At 31.6% G+C, this 22664-nt stretch overlaps 6 protein-coding genes across 11 annotated transcripts in view; 3 read left to right on the top strand and 3 right to left on the bottom strand.

Moving 5' to 3' along the window:
• Positions 1-3: 3 nt before the first annotated feature.
• LOC115884221 (thioredoxin domain-containing protein 15) lies at positions 4-1406 on the bottom strand. The gene is made up of 2 exons (XM_030902726.1): positions 936-1406; positions 4-880 (listed from the first exon to the last, which is right to left on the bottom strand). The coding sequence occupies exons 1-2, from the start codon at positions 970-972 to the stop codon at positions 72-74; spliced, it is 846 nt and encodes a 281-aa protein (XP_030758586.1). The 5' UTR covers positions 973-1406; the 3' UTR covers positions 4-71.
• A 114-nt stretch (positions 1407-1520) lies between these two features.
• LOC115884199 (glyoxylate reductase/hydroxypyruvate reductase) lies at positions 1521-2987 on the bottom strand. The gene is made up of 2 exons (XM_030902691.1): positions 2684-2987; positions 1521-2602 (listed from the first exon to the last, which is right to left on the bottom strand). Exons 1-2 carry the CDS (start codon positions 2836-2838, stop codon positions 1699-1701), a joined length of 1059 nt encoding a protein of 352 aa, XP_030758551.1. The 5' UTR covers positions 2839-2987; the 3' UTR covers positions 1521-1698.
• On the top strand, positions 2605-4452 carry LOC115884196 (activating signal cointegrator 1 complex subunit 1). 4 transcript variants are annotated; one of them, XM_030902688.1, is made up of 2 exons: positions 2605-2881; positions 3159-4452. In XM_030902688.1, exon 2 carries the CDS (start codon positions 3160-3162, stop codon positions 4255-4257), a length of 1098 nt encoding a protein of 365 aa, XP_030758548.1. In that variant the 5' UTR covers positions 2605-2881; position 3159; the 3' UTR covers positions 4258-4452. The 4 variants fall into 4 exon arrangements, with proteins under 4 accessions (XP_030758548.1, XP_030758549.1, XP_030758547.1 ...); XM_030902689.1 differs by having other exon boundaries at positions 2610-2881; positions 3182-4452; XM_030902687.1 differs by lacking the exon at positions 2605-2881 and adding an exon at positions 2944-3071.
• Positions 4283-10888, bottom strand: LOC115884200 (bifunctional methylenetetrahydrofolate dehydrogenase/cyclohydrolase, mitochondrial). Of its 3 annotated transcripts, none has more exons than XM_030902695.1 (5): positions 10661-10888; positions 9675-9859; positions 9343-9613; positions 6557-6885; positions 4283-4589 (listed from the first exon to the last, which is right to left on the bottom strand). In XM_030902695.1, the coding sequence occupies exons 1-5, from the start codon at positions 10672-10674 to the stop codon at positions 4468-4470; spliced, it is 921 nt and encodes a 306-aa protein (XP_030758555.1). In that variant the 5' UTR covers positions 10675-10888; the 3' UTR covers positions 4283-4467. The 3 variants fall into 3 exon arrangements, with proteins under 3 accessions (XP_030758555.1, XP_030758552.1, XP_030758553.1); XM_030902692.1 differs by lacking the exon at positions 10661-10888 and adding an exon at positions 10241-10514; XM_030902693.1 differs by lacking the exon at positions 10661-10888 and adding an exon at positions 9917-10062.
• Positions 10889-14189: 3301 nt separating this feature from the next.
• LOC115884206 (SH2 domain-containing protein 4A-like) overlaps positions 14190-22664 on the top strand; it is a 100366-nt gene continuing 91891 nt past the window's right edge. The window contains exon 1 of the mRNA XM_030902705.1: positions 14190-14498. The gene's annotated coding sequence lies outside the window, so the exon portion shown is untranslated. The remainder of the gene's footprint in view (positions 14499-22664) is intronic.
• On the top strand, positions 16748-17406 carry LOC115884227. The gene is made up of 2 exons (XM_030902736.1): positions 16748-17033; positions 17108-17406. Exons 1-2 carry the CDS (start codon positions 16748-16750, stop codon positions 17404-17406), a joined length of 585 nt encoding a protein of 194 aa, XP_030758596.1.

The following is a 22664-nucleotide window of genomic DNA, read 5'->3' on the forward strand; positions in this document are numbered from 1 at the left end:
AACTGAAATACTACCAATATACCCTTTATTTACATTCAAGAAACTATAATTAAGTACATTTAAATATGATTTTAATCTATATGTTCATGTTGTATGTGTTGCTCAGATTCTCTCCAATTTCTCTGTATTGTTTCTATGACCCACTTACACACCTTTGACTTGGAGAAATAGTAACAAGAACAAATAATTATGAAAAGCCAAGATATTATTAAAAACATGTCAGATTCCTTAGCAGGTGAACTAATAACAGGTCCAGTAAAATCGTATGAAGTAACTACTGAATTCTTGACTGGCTCTATACCCGTGTGTCTTTTAAAAAAGCTCATGAATGATTCTAAATTGTATTCAGCGCCACTGTATCTAGCAATAGGTCTGCCATTATGGAAAATCAGCAATGTAGGTACTCCAACAATACCATTTTGTGTGTTAAATAGATGGTATCGCATTGCATTGATTGCCACCATTCTTATGTCCGGAAATGCCCTAGGTAAAGCATTAAAATGTGGTGCTGCCATACTAGAAAACGGACAATTTTTTGAATAAAATAAAACTGCAATGCAAACTGCAGGTGAATCTTTTTCTACAGAGATCTTCCCATCTGGCACTAAAAGTTTTATCAGTTCTGTGTCATTCACAAGCTGCACAGATGATCCATTAAAGCCTTTTAAACAATTGATGTACTTAAAGCTTGTCCCATTTGTAGTATTGGTACTGTCTTGTATTGTTACATTTGTATAAGCATTAATTATGGTTTCTTCCACTGATTCCAAATCTGGTGGGAAGGAGTCTAAGTCAGAGGCAAATATAGGCTCCAAACTTTTATCTATGACCCTTTCATTTTTAACAGTTTCCTGATCAACACAGTGAGATCCAATTACACCTAAGATAATATAAATGTATTGATAATGTAGATAAGCTAAAATAAAAATACTTACTGAGTATTACAATTACACTCGTAGAGAGGATAAACATTATATCAAATTAGTTCACAATTCATTTGCTAAAAAGGGGCTATTAAGAGACTAGTGCCCCATAATTTGTGTCTTTAAAACCAGTCATAAAATGATTGAATAAATGGCTACTCACAAGAGAAGCTGAAAATTTGAACTGTATCACTGAATATAATTGAAAATTATTTTATTTTATGAGTGTCGCTATTTAACAATATTAAATAAATTAATAAATAAGAGAATACTATTTGTTTATATCTGCAGGACCTTGCAGGACTTATAAAAATATTTCCTGCAGAATTGAATTGTCAAAAATTGAGGATAGTACACAATGTTGCCAAATGCTCTGGATAGAAAATTGTATTTTAGTAATTTCAGACCAGATAATTTTAATTTTAGATAAATATAGGGTAATCTGAATTTAACGGATATTTTAATGAGTTGATAGGTGCTAACGATCGGTAACAAAAATATATTAAAGGACCGACTTTGCGCATAGAGATTTTAGGGGAGTAAGCTGGCAAGAGCGCATTTAAAACAGGGCAGTACTCAAGAAGAAAATATTAAATATTAAGTTATATCCTTGGTTATATATTTTATTTAAAATTATAATGGTTTAATTTCTTACTAAACCTACTGTATTATCATGTTAACAAATACTATATTTCCCATATACTGTTAAACCGTTATTTATATATTACTAAATTATTATTTTTTATTTATATATAGGTATAAAAATTAAAGTAAATCAAACATTTAACTCTGTAAGAACAGGTTCGTTTTTCAGTGCAGCTACAATATTTTTGGCTGTTAAAATAGCCATATTATTCCTTGTTTCCAATGCGGCACTTCCGATGTGCGGCAAAATAACGCAATTCTTCAATTTAAATAAAGGATTATCCAAAGGCAGAGGCTCAGGAGTCATTACATCTAAGCCAGCACCCCAAATAATTTTATTTTGCAGCGCTGTAACTAACGCGTCTTGATCTACAACTCCTCCTCTACTAGTATTAACAAACACAGCAGATTTCTTCATCTTTTTGAAAGCCTGTTCATTAAACATTTCTTTAGTTTCCGGCGTCAAAGCACAGCTTACGCTTATAAAATCACTCTGAGACAAGAGCTCATCAAAACTAACTCTTATCGCACCGATATCAGCAGCTTCTTTGGCTTTTTCAGATCTATTATAATAAATAATTTTGCTTGGTCCAAAAGACTTTAATCTCTTAGCAATTTCCTGGCCTATTCTTCCAAATCCAACTATACCAACAGTGGAATTCTTCAAACCAGGACCGCACATCCAAAATGGCGACCAAGCTTTCCAGCCTCCAGACTTTGCTTCCTCGTTAGCTTCCAATAATCTTCGACTAGTAGCTAACAATAATGCAACAGCCAATTCCGCTGTGGCATCTGTTAAAATGTCTGGTGTATAGGCCATTTTTATACCGCGACGCTTTATTTCATTTACATCAAGATGATCGTAACCCACGGACATTGTTGCGACAATTTTAAGATTACTGCCAGCAGCATCTAATATTTCTGAATCAATTCTATCTGTTAACATGCAAAATAAGCCTGATTTTCCTTTAATGTTTTTCAGGAGCTCTTGTCTAGGGACTGGGTCCGGTTCTGGCCAAATCGATACGTCACACCTGACAGAATTATTGGGTTATTTTTCTAGTTTTACATTTTTTTTCATTTAAAAATTATCTTATAGATTTGATTATACGTACGTTTGTTGTAGAACATCCAACGCCTCTTGATTTATTCGTCGAGTAAGATAAACTGAGGGCTTGGCCATTGTTTTGGAATAAAATTTATGAGGTGTTTTAACACCAAATACAATCAACTTCTTCAGGCACGATTTACTGATGCCTAGTATCTGCATGACCGATTGGCGTTTGCGGCTTTAAAAAATCCACATAACAAAGGTATTTGACTAAAATTGAAATTAAAAAAATATGTTATAGTGATTTAGTTGGTTTTTATAGACAGAAATAATAGAGGTCAATAGCTGATAATACTCAAAACAGCGCCAAAATTCAAATTTATTATCAAACTTTATACTGATTTTTTGGAAAAAAAGGAATATTTAATCATGTTTCTTGTTCTATTTAGAATGTAAATATTTTTTGAGAAATCTAATTTTGCTCAGGGAATAGAATAAAAATAATGTTATTGTATATAAATAAATACTTCTATTTTTAGAATGAGTAGAAAACATTTTCCAGATTTCTTTACTAACAAAGGTCCGATTCCAACAACAGTAACACCATTACAGTTTGGTAAAATGACTTATTACCAGTCCAGAGTAAATCCAGACAAAGATGAATATGGTCACAGTTCAAAGCCTAATTTAAAACCTTACACGGACAATGATGATGAAATGTTGGTTTGTGAAGATATTGAAGATTCCTATGATATTACTTTGACGAAGAATGGTAAATTTTTCACATCATTGTATGTCCCTTCAAAACTGCTGTCCTATATTATTGGAGCCAAAGGGGTAAAATTAAAATCACTACAAAGAGATACAAATACGATTATAAAAGTACCACGAATGAACGAAAAAGGTGAGGTAACTATTACTGGAGAGTCAGAGAGGAAAGTTGCATCAGCCAGAGCCCAGATTGCTATGATTGTTGCACAAAGAAAAGAGAGAATGCAACCCACCCATTTTATAGCAATTCCTATTGTTTCCGACACTATTAATGAAAACTTAATTCAATTTAAGAACGAAATTATGGAAAATCCCCCTGCAGGTGTAACGGAAAGTCTTTTCCAAAATCCAGTTAAGCTTCATCTGACTATTGTAATGTTGAAAATACTTGACGAAGATGAGTTGGATTTAGCCAAAAAGAACTTACAAACTTGTTATAATGAATCAATTGCAGGAATATATAACGAAATAAAGGGTAATGAAATTACTGTTCAAGGTGTTGAAATAATGAACGACGACCCTGCAAATGTGTATGTTTTATATGGCAAAGTAAAAATGCCGAATGATACACTCTTAACAAAATTACAGAACATAGCTGATGCACTTAATTCGTATTTCTGTCGTGTAGGCATTGCAAAAAAGGAATACGAAAAAGTAAAGTTGCACATGACTTTAATGAATACAAGTTTTAGGAAAGGTAGTGAAGGGAAAGGGTCATTTGATGCTACAGATATCTTGCAAAAATACAGGGATTTCTATTTTGGGTCGTTTGAACTAAAAGAACTGCATTTGTGTATTAGAGGTACCACAACAGCAGATGATGGGGCAGTAAAATACTATGATACTGCCTCAGTTATTTCATTATAATACTGATGTAAATAAAACAGTCAGATCTGTGTGCAAAATTATTTAATAATGTAAAATATTTAACATTCTTGTATATATACCATTATAATGGTAATCCTATATATTTATAAATAAAATAAATGTGTTTGACAGTAAATGAATAATACTTTTTATGTAAAGGAAAATGATATATTTCAATATAAATTATTAATACTGAATCACATTATAGCATTATTGTTGATTTTTTACCAAGTTTTTCGCGGCTTTCAAAGTGTTAAACATCAACATGGCTACAGTCATTGGTCCAACACCGCCTGGTACCGGAGTTATATGTCCTGCCACTTCACATACAGCTAAAGAAAAAAAATATGTTTGTATTGAACACTAGGGTGAGTCAAAAAAATCGACTATTTTTTTCATTTTATACTCTGAAAAAAAAGGTTCTCAAAAAAAAAGACTTCAAAAACATTCTCTACAAGTATGAGCTCTTAATTTTAATAGGAAGGTCCTCTGTTTTTCAGTTTTCCTTATTGTTAGAAAGAAAAATTCATATCTCAAATTTGAGTCACTTCTTTTTTTCTAGTTTTTTTTTAGTCCTAAGCATGTTTGGGTACATTGACAATCAACAACGATTCATTAAATTTCGAGTAAATAGCGTTTTTTGACAAATTTAACATAAAAAGTATTGATCTAGAAGAAAAAAAATCAATTTTTTATAAAAAGTTTTTTTTATTTTCGGGACAACTTTCGTTTAGGTGAAATCAGTTATTAGAAAAAAAAATTGACTTTAAAAAGGTACTGTGAACCACGGAAAACACAAATTTTCCTGCGGAAATGCGTAATTTCCAAATTTCACACTTTAGAATAACTGAAATCTGTTATAAAAAAAATACATTTTGTGTTTTATTTTTAATATTTTTCTGAACATATAAACACAAAAATTTTCCTGCGGAAATAAGCTGTTTTCATTTTCTAAGGAAATTTATTAGACTTTAGAATAGCTGAAATCAGTTATATAAAAAATAAATATATTTTTGCCTTTTAGAAGCGTTTACAAACTCAGGAAAATAAAAAATTTCCTGCAAAAATGCTTGATTTTCATTTTCCACTTTTGTAAGCATAAATACATAAAAAATTACCTTTTTGTCACTTTTGAACCAAAAAAATCATTTAAAAGTGTCTAAAATGCTAACCAATCTAATCAACAAAATAAAACACTAAATCACCACAATACACCAAAACTAGTACAATACACTGGACGCGCGTTTCGCTAACCATGTTAGCATCATCAGCAGATGATCATAAACTGTTTATAATCATGGGGGCGCTTTGACCCAAAATTTTACTATTAAGTTTCATATCTATCTTAATAGAAGATTATTTTCTTTTATCTATGATGAAAAACAAAGTGCACAAAATGACATTGACACATTTCCGCAGGAATTTTTTTGTATTTCTTTATTCGTAAAGGCTCCTATAAAACAAATATAAGTTCATTTTTCATGTAACTGATTTCGGCTATTCTAAAGTCAAAGCATTTTTTTATGTAAAATAAAAATAAAAAATTTTCGCAGACACATTTTTGTGTTTTTATGTTTAGAAAAATGTCTAAAACACACCCCGAAGACTAGTTTTGATGTAACAGATTTCGGCGATACTAAAGTCCGAAAAATGAAAATGACGCATTTCCGCAGGAAATTTTTTTGTATATTTGTACTCCTAACGCCTTCTAGAACGCATATATGAAGTCATTTTTTATATAACATATTCCAGGTAAACGAAAGTTGAACCTTATTTTCAACAGAGATTGGATTGGAATTATTCGAATTATTAATCAATCAAAAACTGTTAAAATTATTGCGCATTGAAGTTTGACGATGAGTATCTTTTAAACGGTTAATTTAATCGACTAATCATAAGAAACCGTTTTTGTAGAGCAGTGAATTTCCTAAAAACCATGTTTTGCGCGTATCATGATTTTTTGTTAACGAGTTATAAAATTCATAAGAAAAAAGAAAACAGCTTTAAAATAACCAAATTTCAACCTTTCATAACTTTCGAACGGTGAGGTTTACAAAAAATTGTAAGAGACCTTTTTTGTAGAAAATTCAATTTCCTACAAACATATAAGACGAGATATTTTTTCCAAATAGTAGATACCGAGATATAATTTTTTCTTTCTAATAATAAGAAAAAAATAGAAAACTGAAAGAGCTCATACTTGGAGATAATTTTTTTGAGGTGTCTCCCAACCTTTTTCTCAGAGTATAAATTAAGAAAAAAATAGTCGGATTTTTTCATCTCTATATTGCTCAATTACCTTCAAAGTCGACGTCCCCTACTATTTTCGGTTTACCCTCCTCAGTCATGATTCTATTGATACCAACGTCGATTATACAAGCCCCTGGTTTGACCATATCAGCCTTAATGAGGTTTACTATTCCAGTCGCGGTGATAATTATATCGGCCCTCTTGGTGAAACATGACAGTTCTTCTGGCGGGGTGTGTCGGTGACATATGGTTACAGTAGCTTCGTGACCTGGACATTCGTTTCTGGCGTCTGAGTGCAACAGTAATGCTATTGGAAGACCGACATTTTTGGAACGGCCGCAGACCACGACGTTCTTGCCTAATGTTGGTACTTGGGACCTGCAAAATGATTATCTATATTCAATACCAATTAAACTTTCAGTTACGTAATCGAGGGCGCGATTTTTAAATTCATTGTTGCCAACCATGGATATATTCGGCGCCGAGCTAACAAACTCGAATTTAAATTTCTCGCTGGGGACTCAGGTGGTAGCTCTGCTGTAGAAAATGTCAAGTTGCCATAGTTATTTATTTATTTCCTGACATTGTCATTCGTTTTGACACTTTAGTTTTGTATTACGAGTTTTTGGTTTAAATAAATAGTGTTGTGATACTTTAAGCTTAAAAATGTTTATTAACAGACCTTGCAGTCGAACATTATTCTTTTGAGAACCTCTTTTTGTGCAAAGTTAACAAGATAGCTTAATAGCCGTAAAAAGCTCATCGCAACTTTATTAGAATATTTTGAACGGGAAAGCGATAGTAATGGCCTTTTATCTCGCTTAAATGCTGTTAAGAAGGTGAGTTTTGCTGATGTAAATAATAACTATTTATATATTTATAATTAATTTATTTCTGTTCCCGAAAATATGTAAAGTGGGCAACGCTGTGTCAATCAAGCTTAATCATGTGACTAAAAGTTTAGTTGATATGAACTATAGCTACAAGCATAGAGGTTAAAATAAGTTACAAGCTATCACATAACACAAAATGGAAATTTTGTTACTAAAGATACTGAGAATACTGTCAAAGATATCTGAACAATTGCGGACTAGTGATCAATTCGACAAATATAAATTTATAAACATTCGAAAATGCAGATCCGAATCCGAGTACCAGAATAGGGGTTTAAATTTGGCGCCATTTATCTTTTATCTGTGGGTCTATTTTGACAGCTTATTAGAGCCTGAGAACATCAGATATAATTTTTTCCAAAAGAAGTTATTTCGTATTTATTAGTATCTGATTTTTATTCGATTTTTTAATTTGATAAAGGGAGGTAATTATTTCAAATTCAAAGTAAATGTATCTACATATAGTATTTTCGAAACAACGCCGCAAATTTTGTTTAGAAATGACAGTGATTTTCATTCCCAAGCCAACTCTGACGCCGTATCTATCTTATAGTGCTTCTGTTTGACCATGTAAATTGTTTAACACATTTTTGTCTAGAAGTTTAATAAAGGTATATTTTTGATGATTTTTATATACAGGGTGTTTCAAAACAAATGCGAAAAACTTTAGGGGGTGATTCCTTGTTCAAAATAAAGGGTAGTTTGCTTTATAAACGTTGGGTCAAAAGTCAACCATTAGGGAGATATCGCGGTACAAATATGGCGGAAAAATAATGTTTTTATTTTTTATCTTGAAAACGAAAAGAGATAGACTAATGAAGAATTTTATGGAAGCATTACTGTTATGAAAACACACTTTCTGGTAATTTTTCCTTTTTAAAATGAGTGGAAGGGGTTAGAAATAAACTACCCCTATCATTCTTGTTAGTAGCAGAAATTTAAAAGAAAAATCTTATCGAAGCACTTACAAAAAAATTAATTTGGATAGTTTAGTTGTTTAGAAACTTTTTTACCTCTTGTGTTTTTTTGATAAAACTCACCGATTGGAAATTAAAAAATAAAATCTAAAGCATTACATGTCAGGACAAAAACATTTTTAGATTAAGAATCTAGTGATAATAACGATAATAATAATCATCTAGATAATAACGTATTGCAGTAGAGTAATGTCAAATAAAATAATATTAGGAACATCATAAAAAGTACCAGCGACCGATTAGATTTTTTCCTAAAAAAATTACAGCAGCCCACTAGATTCTTTATCAGAAAATGTTTTTTGTCCTGACATGTAATGCTTTACATTTTATTTTTTAATTTCAAATCGGTGAGTTTTATCAAAAATACAAGAGATAAAAAGTTCTAAACAAAATAAACTATCCAGAATATTTTACGTAATGTTGATAAGATTTTCTTTAAATTCGTTAACTAAAATGATGATTTATTCAACCCCTTCCTCATTTAAAAGTGAAAAAAATTACCAAAAGAATGTGTTTCCATAAAAGTAATGCTTCCATAAAATTTTATTAGTCTATCTCTTTTCGTTTTCAAGATAAAAAATAAAAACATTATTTTTCCGCCATCTTTGTACCGCGATATCTCCCTAATGGTTGACTTTTGACCCAACGTTTATGAAGCAAACTACCCTTTATTTTGAACAAGGAATCACCCCCTGAACTTTTTCGCATTTGTTTTGAAACACCCTGTATAAATACATGCAAAATAAAACATTTATGTAGAATGTAGAATAATTTAGTCGCTAGGACTGTGTATTGTTAGTTGCATAAATAGCGACTCTAACTACCACTAATAAACAGTTTTATAGTAATTATTTATATACTGCGCGCAATAGTGTTTTTTTATTAAATCTCTTGTAGATGCATACAAAGACAAGAAGCACAATCCGAGGTCTTCTAAGAAATGCGTTTTAATTCTACCTACCTACCTTTTGATTAGTTCAATAACTCCAAGAGCTGTAGCTGGTACGAATGTATCAAGATTTATTGCCAGTCTGCCCATATTAGTAATATGAAATCCATCTACATCTTTGTGAGGGTCAACAGCATTACAAACATTCCTTTCTGAAACATGTTCCGGGACCGGAAGTTGAACCAGAATACCATCAACTGAAGAATCCTCATTCAGTCTTTTGATTTCTTCGATTATTTCCGATTCGGTTGTAGTGTTTGGCAGCTTGATTGTTTTTGATGTGATTCCTAAAATCAAATTGATATTTTTAAATGATAAGTAATAAGTATAAATGTAATATTAAATTACCGATATCTTTTGCAGCTTTCATCTTATTGTGAACATATTTCTGGCTAGCAGGATTTTCTCCAACCAGGATGGCTATGAGACATGGCCTTCTATGTCCTTTATTCATCCAAGCATCGATTTCAACCCGAATTTCTTTTTGAATCTCTTGCGATATCTTTTTACCATCAATTAACTTGCTTCCTTTACTGAAATAGAAAATAATTATAATTATCTAAGAAAACAAGAAGTAGAAATAAATATACATTAATCGGAACTTCTTAGTTTGTGACAAAACTTCGGGCATTTTGTGCGAATAGCTTCAAAATGACTGTAGATATATTAAAGGCAAAGTAACACTGTGGTTTCTCTATGAGTTCCGTTATTTTATACAAGAATAGAACGATAAAAATAAGAAATTTTGAAATCTACATTATTTATTACAACACATTTGCATCAGACATACTTATCATTAACAACATATTATTCAGAAGATATTTACTATTGTTGCTAACTGTATTTATAAAGAAAAACAATGAGGACATGCGACTAGATATTGAAGCAGTAAATTCTAATTTATTATGCTATACCTAGATAGGTTCCTTTTCATTTGATATAATGCTGAGGGAATTTTCATAGCATGTTTAAAAATAATCATATTAATTTTTCCTAAAACGTCATCAAATTCAAAAAGGTAATTTTTTTATCCATCCATTCACCTCATCTGAAATAAGGTGAATTCAAATTTACTACGGCTCTATTCCAGACAATTTATTTTGGGAATTTTGAAATAAGGTCACACTATATTTTGAACATTAAATTTTTGATAATTCTCTGCGGGAGGCAAATTTGATTAGCTAATCATTTACAGTCATTTACAGCAGGTTATAGAGGTTATCACATATTTAATACATTATTGACGTCTGGTATTTACGTTAATTATTTATTATCATTTTGAACAATATATTGTTTTATCAGTCATATGGAAAAACAATTCAAGGCAGACTTACTCAAAGGACGTCATGATTTCCAATAATTGTCCGAAATAGGTGTACTTGAAATCAAACTTAACTTTGAAAAACCAAAACGTACATTAAAATTAAACCCTAGATATAGGAATAAGTGTTTTTCTACATTTTCATTCGAAGTGAAAGTTTAATAAAATAAAACAATCTCAGATTTAACATTTAACACCTCTGTAAACAATTCACACCTCACTCCTTCCTGCTTATATGAAATTCCTGCAACGTGGTGTGTTCTGTTACGGTGTATTTTTAGTTGCCTATGGACTAGGAGATAAAAATTTAGAAAATTATCTACTTTTAAATCTAATATAATACCAGTAACTTTTTACATTTCTTGGTGTATATCCTTATATACGCTTTTAAAATCTATAATCATAAGATCAATAATATCATTGCAGATGTTTTCTTTATTTTAGAGAAATTACAAATATACAGGGTGACCGCGTGAAGATATCATCAAATAGATATCACACTGAGTCATGCTGTATAGTTTTAAGAAATGATTAAAGAATATAATTAAATTAGTTCATTTGTTTAAGCATAAAAATAAATAAAATAATAAGTGAAAGCAAACGCGGTTAATATGTCTTAATTATTTAATTTAGATTTTTAGCCATCCATGGCAGTGCGCCACTAAAGATGATAGCGTATCACTTGCAAATTCATTTTTTTTTATTATCTACTCTACCAGTTACCAGTAAATTAATATTAGTAATTAACACTTTCGATTCATAAATATTAACTAGAATTTCTACATTTATATTAGTAATACTTTTAATTAAAAAGTAAAGGCATTTCCTTGCATCCACGTATGCAGGATGCAAGAAAACCGCCTACCGAAATCTCTTCTTTACGGAGAGCTTTTAGACGGTAAGAGGAAACCGGGTGGACAACTCAAAAGATACAAGGATATTTTCCATGAAAACTTAAAGGGGATAAGCATGCAAAATCAGTGGGAGGAAGCAGCGCACAATAGAATGCAATAGAGAAGAATTGTAAACTAGAAGGCGTTAGGAGTACAAATAAACAAAAATTTTCCTGCGGAAATGCGTCATTTTCATTTTTCGGACTTTAGTATAACCGAAATCTGTTACATCAAAACTAGTCTTCGGGGTGTGTTTTAGACATTTTTCTAAACATAAAAACACAAAAAAGTGTGTGCGGAAATTATTTATTTTTATTTTACATAAAAAATGCTTTGACTTTAGAATAGCCGAAATCAGTTACATGAAAAATGAACTTATATATTACGAGCCTTTGCGAGCAAAGAAATACAAAAAAAACTCCTGCGGAAATGTGTCAATGTCATTTTGTGCACTTTGTTTTTCATACATTTTTCAGTTTAGAAGCTTTTACGGGACCCGGGAGCGAATAGGGGTGCTGGGTTGGGTAAAACATCTTTCGGAGGAATAACAATTCTTATAGAATAGATAATATATTATTTCTTGTAAACTATAAGTACCTCAGAATGTTGCACTTATTCTTGTTTTTTATTAAAGCTTTACGTAAATAGGGCTGATTCAAAACAAAAAATCATTGGATCATGCAGTTTTCTTTTATATTTTAATAATTAACTGCGATTTTGCAAAAACATTAGATTGGTTAGCATTTGGGTTGCTTTGGTTAGCTTTTCTTTATGGAGGGTGTTAAGCTGTGGTTTTTATATTCTAATAATTAACTGTGATTTTGCAAAAATATTCTTAGATTGGTTAGGATTTGGGTTGCTCTGGTTAGCTTTTCTTTGTGGAGGGTGTTAAGCTGTGGTTTCTATATTTTAATAATTAACTGTGATTTTGTAAAAATATTATTAGATTTATTATTAGATTGGTTTTTTTTTGGTTCAAAAGTGCTTCATCCAAGGATTTTTTTCTTTTAAACTGTTCTATACCGGGTGCGTCTCAAAAGTGGCTCACCCCTATAACTTTTTGTTACTTCAGATAAAACAACGATATTTGGTATGTTAGTATATGACACAAATTGAGATTGGTTGACGTATTCAATTGTTCTCAGTCACTTCCGGTTTCACTGAAAATGACTGCAACTTTTGATTTTTAAATGGCACCCTCGGTATTCTTTTACTTTATTCGATAGAAAATTACACTCTGAATCGAATGACATATCATATGTCAACTTTTGATATTTGGGCATATGGTTTATTTCAAATTGTAACATACGGTTCATAACGACAATTTGACTCAAAATACCAAGTGTGTGGTATCAAATTATTCGTAAAAAAATGCTTTTTCCAAATATGCCAATGAGCCACCCTCGTTCCATTTGAAAAAAATGAGATATGATTAAAAATACGGTTTGGGCATCTTTTAACCGGCCAGGACAAGACACTAAAAACATTGGACGATCAAATCTATTTTTCCAAGGCTCCTTGATTAAAAATTAGTGTTTTTAACACAGCCATGGCACTCTAGATTGAAATTTAAAATGGGATTTGTTTTTGAATGACTATGTCAAAAATTGACATATGATGTGTCATTCGATTCAGAGTGTATCGAATAAAGTAAAAAAATACCGAGGGTGCCATTTAAAAATCAAAAGTTGTAGTCATTTCCGGTGAATCCGGAAGTGACCGAAAACAATTGATTACGTCAATCAATCCCAATTTATGTTATATTCTAACATACCAAATCTCGTTGTTTTATCTGAAAAAATAAAAAGTTATAGGGGTGAGCCACTTTTGAGACGCACCCGGTATAGGACTTTCTTCAAATTTTTTTTGCTAAATTCGTGGGTACTTATACTTTACAAGACCCAATAATATAATAAGGAACAAATGGAAAATGAAAATCAAGCATTTCCGCAGGAAATTTTTAATTTTCCTGAGTTTGTAAACGCTTCTAAAAGGCAAAAAATATATTTATTTTTTATATAATTGATTTCAGCTATTCTAAAGTCTATTAAATTTTCTCAGAAAATGGATACAGTTTATTTCCGCAGGAAAATTTTTATTTTCCTCAATTCGTGAATGCTTCTAAAAGGCAAAAATATATTGATTTTTTATATAACTGATGATTTCAGCTATTCTAAAGTCTAATAAATTTCCTTAGAAAATGAAAACAGCTTATTTCCGCAGGAAAATTTTTGTGTTTATATTGTTCAGAAAAATATTAAAAATAAAACGCAAAATGTATTTTTTTATAGCAGATTTCAGTTATTCTAAAGTGTGAAATTTGGAAATTAGGCATTTCCGCAAAAAAATTTGTGTTCTTCGTGGTTCACAGTAGCTTTTTAAAGACAATTTTTTTTCTAATAACTGATTTCAGTTAAACGAAAGTTGACGCGATGCCCTTACCCCGAACTGCCCTCAAGAGGTTTCAAGTTTGCTTGAAGAAAAATACATCAACGTCGACATGGAAAAATCTCTTCTTTAACCTTCGATACTGTCGATGTTCAATTGTTGTCCGATGCCATCGGCAAATTCTTCATTTCCGTTTGGAAAATAGCAGCCAGGCCAACTCAAGACAAGTGTGTAGACCGCAGCAAAGACGAGCAAGCTCGGTAAGTCGGCTTCAGTCCTGCTGACTCCCTGCTGCAGTCGCTATCGCATAGAGGAGAGGCGCGTTTCGCTCCTGCTGGTCTAGTAGGCTGAGAGTTGTGATTTGCGCGTCGTATCGAGTAAACAAAAAGCACATGGTTTTTCGTAGCGTGAATAAACCGTCGTGGATTTTTATTTAGATGTTTTTTTGGTTTTCAGACTTTTATGTTAGTGAATGAAGTGATTTTTTAGGAGGAGAAGATATTTTTGGTTATTTTAATTGACTGTCAAACTAAAGGGAAGAAAAAAGTTTAAGGCCGGCACTATTTTAAGGTATTTAATTATCTTGATTTTTATGTTCTTTTATTTAGGAAGAGAGTACCGTATACCGTATGATCTAATAGTTTAGTGATGAAGTGAAGGTTTAAATTTGTCAGTTTAAAAAAATTAAATGTATTTTCGCATAAGAATAATTACTTAAGTTTATTTCTTTAAACAAAAAGCGTCCCTTTGATCATAAAACTTGTTGGTAATACTGAATATTTATGTAATAAAATTATTAGCCTTTTAATTTTATTGAATATTAAATAAAAGAAAATAAACTGATAGAAAATCTTCTGTGTTATTCCATATTTTTGTATCAATTATTTTTACTGCTGTTTATGGTATCTGGGGTATATTCAAAATATTCGGTTGTAGACTTTTGGAACCCGTTATTGAAAGGTACTTACAAAGATAACTAAAACAGGTTTACCTTCTTTTTGTACTTCCTCGGCGTTTTTTAGGTTGAAAATTCACCCGGTAATTTTTGGGTCACACTTATTTTAATATATTATTATATATTTTTTTATTTTTTTTGTATGACATGACTACATGTTTTTTCAAGAATTAAACTCGAAAACCAGTTTTAGTTTTCTATGATCATTTTTCAGCAAAATATTCTTGATTCAAAAAAAAAATTCGATAGCCAGGCGATAGCTGTGAAATGAAGATCGGTGTCATTTTATATGAAAAATTACATGAGGTATGTTATCGATATTCACTTTCAAGCCAACTGGACGCGGTTTTTTTTGTCATACGTTATCTTCAACGTCAACATGTTGAATTCTTGCCAGTGATGACATGTATATTGATTATTTTGATTCTAAATATCTGGAGAACTGTTACGCGTAGCGATTTTTATAAAGATACTTTTTTTAAGAAAAAAACTCAAAATTTAAGTGAGAATGCAGTCAATAATCACCACATAGGCTAATAAAACTACTTTTTCAAATTTGTCAAGCTTTCGAGAATTTTATTCCCACCATCAGGACATTGGAATACAACGTCATATTATGCTAGTTTAAGGCCTTTTTGTGCAGAGGATGTTTTTTGCTAATTGACTCAGTCAAACTGTCCTGATGATGGGAATAAAACAAGGGAATAAAATTCTCGAAAGCTTAACAAATTTGAAAAAGTAGTTTTATTAGCCTATGTGGTGATTATTGACTGCATCCTCACTTAAATTTTGAGTTTTTTTAGTTAGTCACGACTAACCTGCTATTTTAGATACTTTTTTTACGTCAAAAAATGACGGAAATGTATATTTTTATTATTTTTCTAATTAGTATTTCTCTACAGGTACGAACGAAAAATTATTACACTTTATTTTTTATAAACCAATTAAACAATATGTAGGTGGTGCCTTTTTTGTGGTGATACATTTTAGACCACCCTGTATATAAAATATAAAATTATAGAAATACTTATTCTTGTTACAAAGGTGTTGGATGTTGAGGTACAAAACAAATAAATAAAAAAAAACTGATACAGTCACAAAATATACTAACACTAGGCATCAATATTTCGGTATTTTGTTTTGACACTTCTTGTACAAAATGAGATCGAGTAAAAACCTTCAACAATAGTTATTTGTGTAACTAGTGCAAAAAGGACATATTATTTGTTGCACTACGCATGAGTTTTGCAGCTCGAGACGAAGCCACGCACAGTGGGGTATTTGACACAGATAGTTGATCGAAATTTTTTTATGTAGACCTTATATAAATTATTGCTACTTTCAATTAAAGAGGAAATAATATGAACAAAATAAAGGATAATTCGTCGATTCTAAAAAAAAAGAAAGAGAAATCACTGTTCCAGTGTTTCCACGGTCAATACCACTAATGCCAGTAGTAATATCGCAACTAATAGGGGAGGTCGGGGCATGATGACGAACGGGGCAAGATGACGACGTACTGATTTAAAGAAAACTGTACATCCTAAAAATCCCATTTATTTTTCTATAAATTCCTTTAGGTGTATAATACGTCGGGTTACACATAGATGGAGCTATCACTTTTTCAGCGGGTTTAAAAAAACATAACCGCTTTTCACACCTGTTAGATGTAAACATCCAGCTCCAGAAAATAAGCAATTTCGCAGGTTTAAAGAAAAATAGAAGCCCCTTTCATAGTTAATCTTGATTATTGTGAACATTTTAAATATTACACGGTAAGATACAACCTAATTTCACTTAATTAATATTTTAATTTTTGCTGTTTCTTAAAAAATGTTTCCTGGGGCAAGTTGACGGAGGCAAGATGATGAATTCGTCAACGGAGCTACGTTCCACCCTTTTTATTTTTGGAGGAGTTAGGATGCGACCAGATCTTTTAAATGGATGTCCTCCAAACTCTGGTCGTATAGCTCAACCCAGTAGATGGATGAATACAGAAGCCTTTGTCCTATGCCTTAAACATTTTGTGAAATTTGTTCACCCAAACAAAGAGATACCCGTATTGTTGATCGTTGACAATCACTCGTCTCACACTTCACTGGAAGCTATCAATTATTGTAGGGATAATGGAGTACCCACTGCCTACAACCGTTGGACGTTGTTTATTTTTGGAGCTCTCAAAACTTTCTACAACCGGACTTGTGAAAACTATTTGATAAAGAAGTTGGTCAGTTGTTCGGGCAAGCTTATCTAAGGGCTGCAACTGTGGGAACAGACATAAAAAGTTTTCCCGCTTGCAGCATTGAGTCTTGTTATGCTGAAATCTTTGGAGATGCCGATTTTGCCCCTTCTATGGTGAGTGAGAGGCACCTAACTGCGGAAGACGAGTTCTTAAGCAGTGACGATGAACCACTAGCAGTTCCTGGGTCTTCAGGCTCAAACAGAATTGATCTAGCCAAAACGAAAAACAATGAAATACAAGATGGTAAACCACCAGCGGTTTTCGCCAGAAAAGCTTGTTAATTTAATTCTCCCAGGACCCTCAGGATTGAATAAAATGGATTCTGCAAAGAATAAAAACTATGAAACACCAGACGCTGAACCCCCATTGCTTTCCAAAAAAAATCAGCAGGCAAGGTCAATGAATTTGTCTCTTCTTGGACCTTCAGGCCTACAGCGAAAAAATCCTCCAAAAAACAATGAAGCACAAGCTCTTGGTACTATAAGTTCATCCAGCTCCAGTCAAACAATCTCTAATGTTGATAGTCGAGTTACACTACTTGAAATGAGACCCTTTCCCAAATATACACGTCCCATAAAAACTACCAAAAGAATTAAACAAAGGGCTTCTCTCATCATCTCAACACCCAACAGGAAAGGAAAAACAGTGAAAAAACTTAAAAGAAATTAAAAGAAGGAAGGCTGATTCTGTGAAAGTCAAGAGAAAGGTATTTCAAGAAAATCGTGAAAAGCAGGTAGGAAAGAAGAAGAAAACTAATGACATTTTTTGTCCTGGCTGCCAGGAATCCTATATTGAGCCTCCTACAGAAGACTGGATTCACTGTAACACGTGCGAGAGTTGGTGGCACGAGTCGTGCACAGTCTACGAAAAAGATGGCACATATACCTGCGACATTTCTTTATAATCGTCATCTTGCCCCTATAGGCTCGTCATCTTACCCCGGTACTGGGGCAAGTTGACGAAAATGCATTTTTTTGTTTTTTTCTTTATATTTTTTCAAGAGTACACTTTTATTTTGTTTTTTATATTTTATTATGTACCTGAATAAATGTACTAACAGATGAAATGGGATCCTTTTTTTTAAACCCGTTAGTTCGTGTTTTGGAGCCTTTTGTATTTTACTTCGCCAACTTGCCCCGATCTCCCCTACTACTAATGCTACGACTGATCCGCGAGCAATGCCCATACCACTAAAGTCGCTACTAATGCCAAATTGTGCTATACTGCTAATGGCACTAATGCGATCGCTTTGTACACAACAATGCCATCGCGGTTTACACCTCGCATTAGTATATCACTGATTGGCAAATTAGAGGAAACCAAGAATGTTTTTCTCATTTTATCAGCAAAGTCGCAAAAAGTCGCAGTATTTTGTTTTACTGTATGAAAGCCCAATGTTTACTAAGTAAAACGTATATAGACAATATGCTGAATTCTTCGAAATGCGCAACTAAAGCTCTAAGTAATAATAAAAATGTCACAAATTTAATCAAATTTTCTGAACGCCTATCTTTTAGTTGCAAAAAAAATCGTTAGCATAGAGAATATCAAAATAAATAATACTAGCTTGCTGAGCCATTTTCAATCAAAACAATAATATAAACGTAAAAAGAGCACAAGAACAACAACAATTTATAATTTTAAACATAAAATTTAGCCATTTACCTCTTATCTGTGAGAAGTAACAACTTTGAAGTTTCGTTGAAACAATGAATGCAACTAAACACACCCATAGCAACGCCATTCATGGCAGACATGATTTAACTTATCATTTATATTTTTTGGGAAATCTTAAACACATTTGCTTTTTCGAATTTCGATCACCTTTTTCATGCTAATACCCCACCGTGCGACGTCGAGAGCTGCAATCATGCTGAGTGCAACAAATATGCTTTTGCACATGTCGCAAACAACATTTTTTCTACGATTGAATTGAAATTCTTTTTATTATTATATTAAAAAGGTTTTACCGTAATTCACTGCGTATAACATTACCACTAACTATGAAACTATAAACAAATATTATTTTTATTTTTTTTTAATAACTTTTTTTGAGTTGATTTTAATTTTAATGTTGCAGTTTGAACAATTCACTCAGGTAATTGAGGGACAAACTTCATTTCCAGTAGTCTTTTTAATTTTATTCTCATTTCTGCTCGTGGAGGTCTCGGTTTCTCCATTTAAAACTCTTTTCCAGAACGTTGCTGCGAGGTGTCCAGTACTAGTACTTGGTTTACCTTCTAGAATTTGACAAATTTTTACAAAAATTTACATATTTTTTCCCTTTTAATTCAACTCGTCATTAATAATGTCAAGGTTTTTTTGCACTAGTGTAAAAAATTACTTTTAATACAGCTAGTAGTGTAAAACATAGCTACTTTTTGCACGATCGAAGAAAAAAACTTTTTTAATGAAAATATTAAGCTCTAAACAAAATAGTTTAGATAATAATTTAAAAATCAAGGTATTTAACACATAACTTTTCTATACAAGCTGTTTATCGGACCACCCTGTATATAAACTACACACTATACCTAATGATATGATAATGTCAATAACACACGTCCATCCAATATACCTGGACTTATTAAGAAACATGGGTATTTTAGGAGATATGTATGAAACAATGGAAATTACAAATAATGTTAATGAACTATTATCATCAATGGCACAGTTAAGCATAATCGTTAGCCTTTTACATTGTTTTGTCTTTAATGCTATCTGAAAGCGCAGGGTTGGTTTCCTGTTGTCAACACATTAAAACCTTTTTCTGCATGTCTTCCTACAAAACCACATAATATGTTGCTTATCTTATAATTATTCTCTTCCGTAGAATGTATGGAATTATTTATGTTTAACTTACACTCCTATAAGAATATTTTAAACTTTATATTTATACAGGATGTTTCAAACAACATGTGCCTTCTTTTCTGAGGAGATTCCTTAGATAAAATAAGATTTTTTTATCAAGGTTCGGTTTTGCTTTGTTTCGTAGCTATAGGGGCTTTATTATTCACAATTAATTAAATTAATAAATTATTCGTTTAATATAATTTATTATGAAATTTTATTAAAATTTATAATGCTGATGTTCAGTGCTACCTACAGCAAATTAAAAAAAATAATGGTATTTAAGATAATTAAAGAGACCTATTTTTTAAAAGTTTTAACATCCTGTAACTTTAAAACTATGCAGTTTCCACATCCATGTTTATAGGATTTTTTTGCATATTTTTTGATGAGAAATCAATGAGTACTTATTTAATATTTTGGCCAGTTAATGACATTAACATTTTTTAAAAGTTGCTATTCGACTTATATTGGCTTAAGACAAATTAATAAAATTGCGTTTCAATCTCATCAAGGAGACCAAAATCGACAAAATATCAAGAGACAACTTTTAATTGGTATAAAACTGTCTACACAATTTTGCTAACAAGAGAAAAAAAGTCAGTGGCACACATGTTTTTTTTAGAAAAATATTCCAGTAATAACCATATGCACGTCCCTGGTCCCTTTTTAACATTATTATTTTTTAACCTTTACTCTCAAAATTTCATTCGAGTAGCTAAAAGTAACTGGAAGAAAATTATAGTAAAAAATAAGAAAAAGAAGTTTTTAAACCCCTGTAGCTACATAACAAATTAGAATCGGATGTTTGTTGATATAAAAAATTAATCTTATTTTTATATTATGAGTTTCACTTCGAGAGATGGCACATGTTTTTTAAAACACCCTGAACTAATGAAAATAATAGGTTTTTACTGTAAAATATTCCTAATAGTTTGAAGATTTTTTTTAAATAAAAATTAGAAGAGATAGGAAAATATTCGGAGTTAAAATTTTAATAAAATCTTGATCAGCATCAAACTGCCCAAGTTTCCGACATTTCAATAATGAGGCTCGAATTTGGGACGGCCTGTACAGGGTGGGTCAAATTCGACGCTTTTAAATGGAAACACCCTTTTCTATAGGAGATAGACGAAAACTAATATGGCTGTCTGGAGCTCAATTTTCATCAAAAACATGATGGTGAAAACCGCACACCAATATCTGTTACCGTTTCGGAGTTACGGGGTGTTTCGGAGTTACGGGGGTAAATGTGCATTTTTAACAAATCGCTGTAACTTTTTTACTATGGAAAATTTTGTATTTCTATGAAAACATTCCCAAAGCACATTTTTACGTAGAATTTAATGGGTCAAGTATAATTTTTTTAAAATTAATAATTTAAGAGTTATCAACAGGAAAATTGATTTTTTATTTGGGACACCCTCTATATTTTTAATTAACTGAAAATTATTTAAAATTACATTTCCAAAAAGATAGCACACTTGATATTTTGTTATAATCCCCTTCAAAATACAGAATTTTTAAAAGTTCGCCACTTTTAACTAGTAGGCTTTGGATCCCTTATTGATGATATGCCCTTAATGGAACTCGAAAACATAATTATTTTTCCAGCAAGACGACGAACCGCCTTTGAACGCTGAAGTTATCAGCAAATTTTTGCAGACAATTTCAAGAATAATTGAATAATAGCTAACCAAGATCCCAGCCGTTGGCCGTCGATGCCGCCTGACTTAGTGCCCATGGATCTAATCCTATGGATATATTTGCGGAAGAATAAAGGTTTCTTATTCTTCCGTATAATCTAGACAAGAATTATAAATACTTAGCAGTTATGAGGGGATATCTTTCACCCCTACTGAGTTAATGAATTCCGCGAGAAATGTTCAAAAACTGCCCCGTCTGTCCATAACAGAAGATGGTCGATATGTCGAACACATTGGTCGAACATCTATAGTAAAATCTCATGTCCTGGTTTGCTATTTATTTTTATTGTTATTAGATATAGTTTAAATGTGTTGATGTTGGTTAAATATATTTTAAATTGTTATAAAATTCTGCATCTCTCATAGCAAATATTATTTTCGTTTTAATTGATGCTCACAGCTAGAATTTTTTTGCTTTACAGCCGGTGCCGTTCAAAGCCTACTTATTTAATTATTTTTATATATGTACTCTATATCTCGAAGAGGAATCGAACAAAATATCAAGTGTGTTATATTTATTGTAATATTGTAATATTGTATTATATTTTTGGATCTCCTATAGAAAAGGGTGTTTCCATTTAAAAGCGTCGAATTTGACCCACCCTGTACATATTCGATTTATTAATGGTTTTCCTCAGGGAATGGAAATTCATATTTTAGAAAGACCTAGAGATGAAACTGGAAAATTTATGCATTAACAAAAAACAAAAAAGTTGCTAATCTTTCTTAAAATGTTAGTTCACATTTTACAACAGATAGACGCTTACATTTGACTGAGAAAGACGAAGAACTATGCTGTTATAATTTACGAAATATAATGGAAAAATATAATTGTCTATATATTTTAATAATTAATATGATTTATAAACAATTGTCAATGGGAAAACATAACTGCTTACACTTTTGTTTTAATAATAAATAAGCAAAGCATAATTCCAAAGTTCGCATTACAGTCCAAACAATGGCATGTTTTACAGTAAATT

This window comes from Sitophilus oryzae, unplaced genomic scaffold (assembly GCF_002938485.1).
Source record: "Sitophilus oryzae breed Bouriz unplaced genomic scaffold, Soryzae_2.0 scaffold_213_pilon_pilon, whole genome shotgun sequence".
Lineage (NCBI taxonomy): Eukaryota > Metazoa > Arthropoda > Insecta > Coleoptera > Curculionidae > Sitophilus > Sitophilus oryzae.

Bases quoted from the DNA above. Each gene is read 5' to 3' on its own strand.
- LOC115884199 (XM_030902691.1), bottom strand. From the start codon at position 2,838: ATGCAGATACTAGGCATCAGTAAATCGTGCCTGAAGAAGTTGATTGTA. The intron at 2,603-2,683 runs GTACGTATAATC...TAATTCTGTCAG, and splicing joins TTGGATGTTCTACAACAAAC to GTGTGACGTATCGATTTGGC.
- LOC115884200 (XM_030902692.1), bottom strand. From the start codon at position 10,308: ATGATTATTTTTAAACATGCTATGAAAATTCCCTCAGCATTATATCAA. The intron at 9,860-10,240 runs GTATAGCATAAT...TTTCTATTTCAG, and splicing joins ATGAAAAGGAACCTATCTAG to TAAAGGAAGCAAGTTAATTG. The intron at 4,590-6,556 runs GTAATTGAGCAA...TTTTTTCTTTAG, and splicing joins AGGGGACGTCGACTTTGAAG to CTGTATGTGAAGTGGCAGGA.
- LOC115884196 (XM_030902687.1), top strand. From the start codon at position 3,049: ATGTTTCTTGTTCTATTTAGAAT. The intron at 3,072-3,158 runs GTAAATATTTTT...TTCTATTTTTAG, and splicing joins TTTCTTGTTCTATTTAGAAT to AATGAGTAGAAAACATTTTC.
- LOC115884221 (XM_030902726.1), bottom strand. From the start codon at position 972: ATGTTTATCCTCTCTACGAGTGTAATTGTAATACTCA. The intron at 881-935 runs GTAAGTATTTTT...ATATTATCTTAG, and splicing joins GAGTGTAATTGTAATACTCA to GTGTAATTGGATCTCACTGT.
- LOC115884227 (XM_030902736.1), top strand. From the start codon at position 16,748: ATGATGAATTCGTCAACGGAGCTACGTTCCACCCTTTTTATTTTTGGA. The intron at 17,034-17,107 runs GTTGGACGTTGT...TTGATAAAGAAG, and splicing joins AGTACCCACTGCCTACAACC to TTGGTCAGTTGTTCGGGCAA.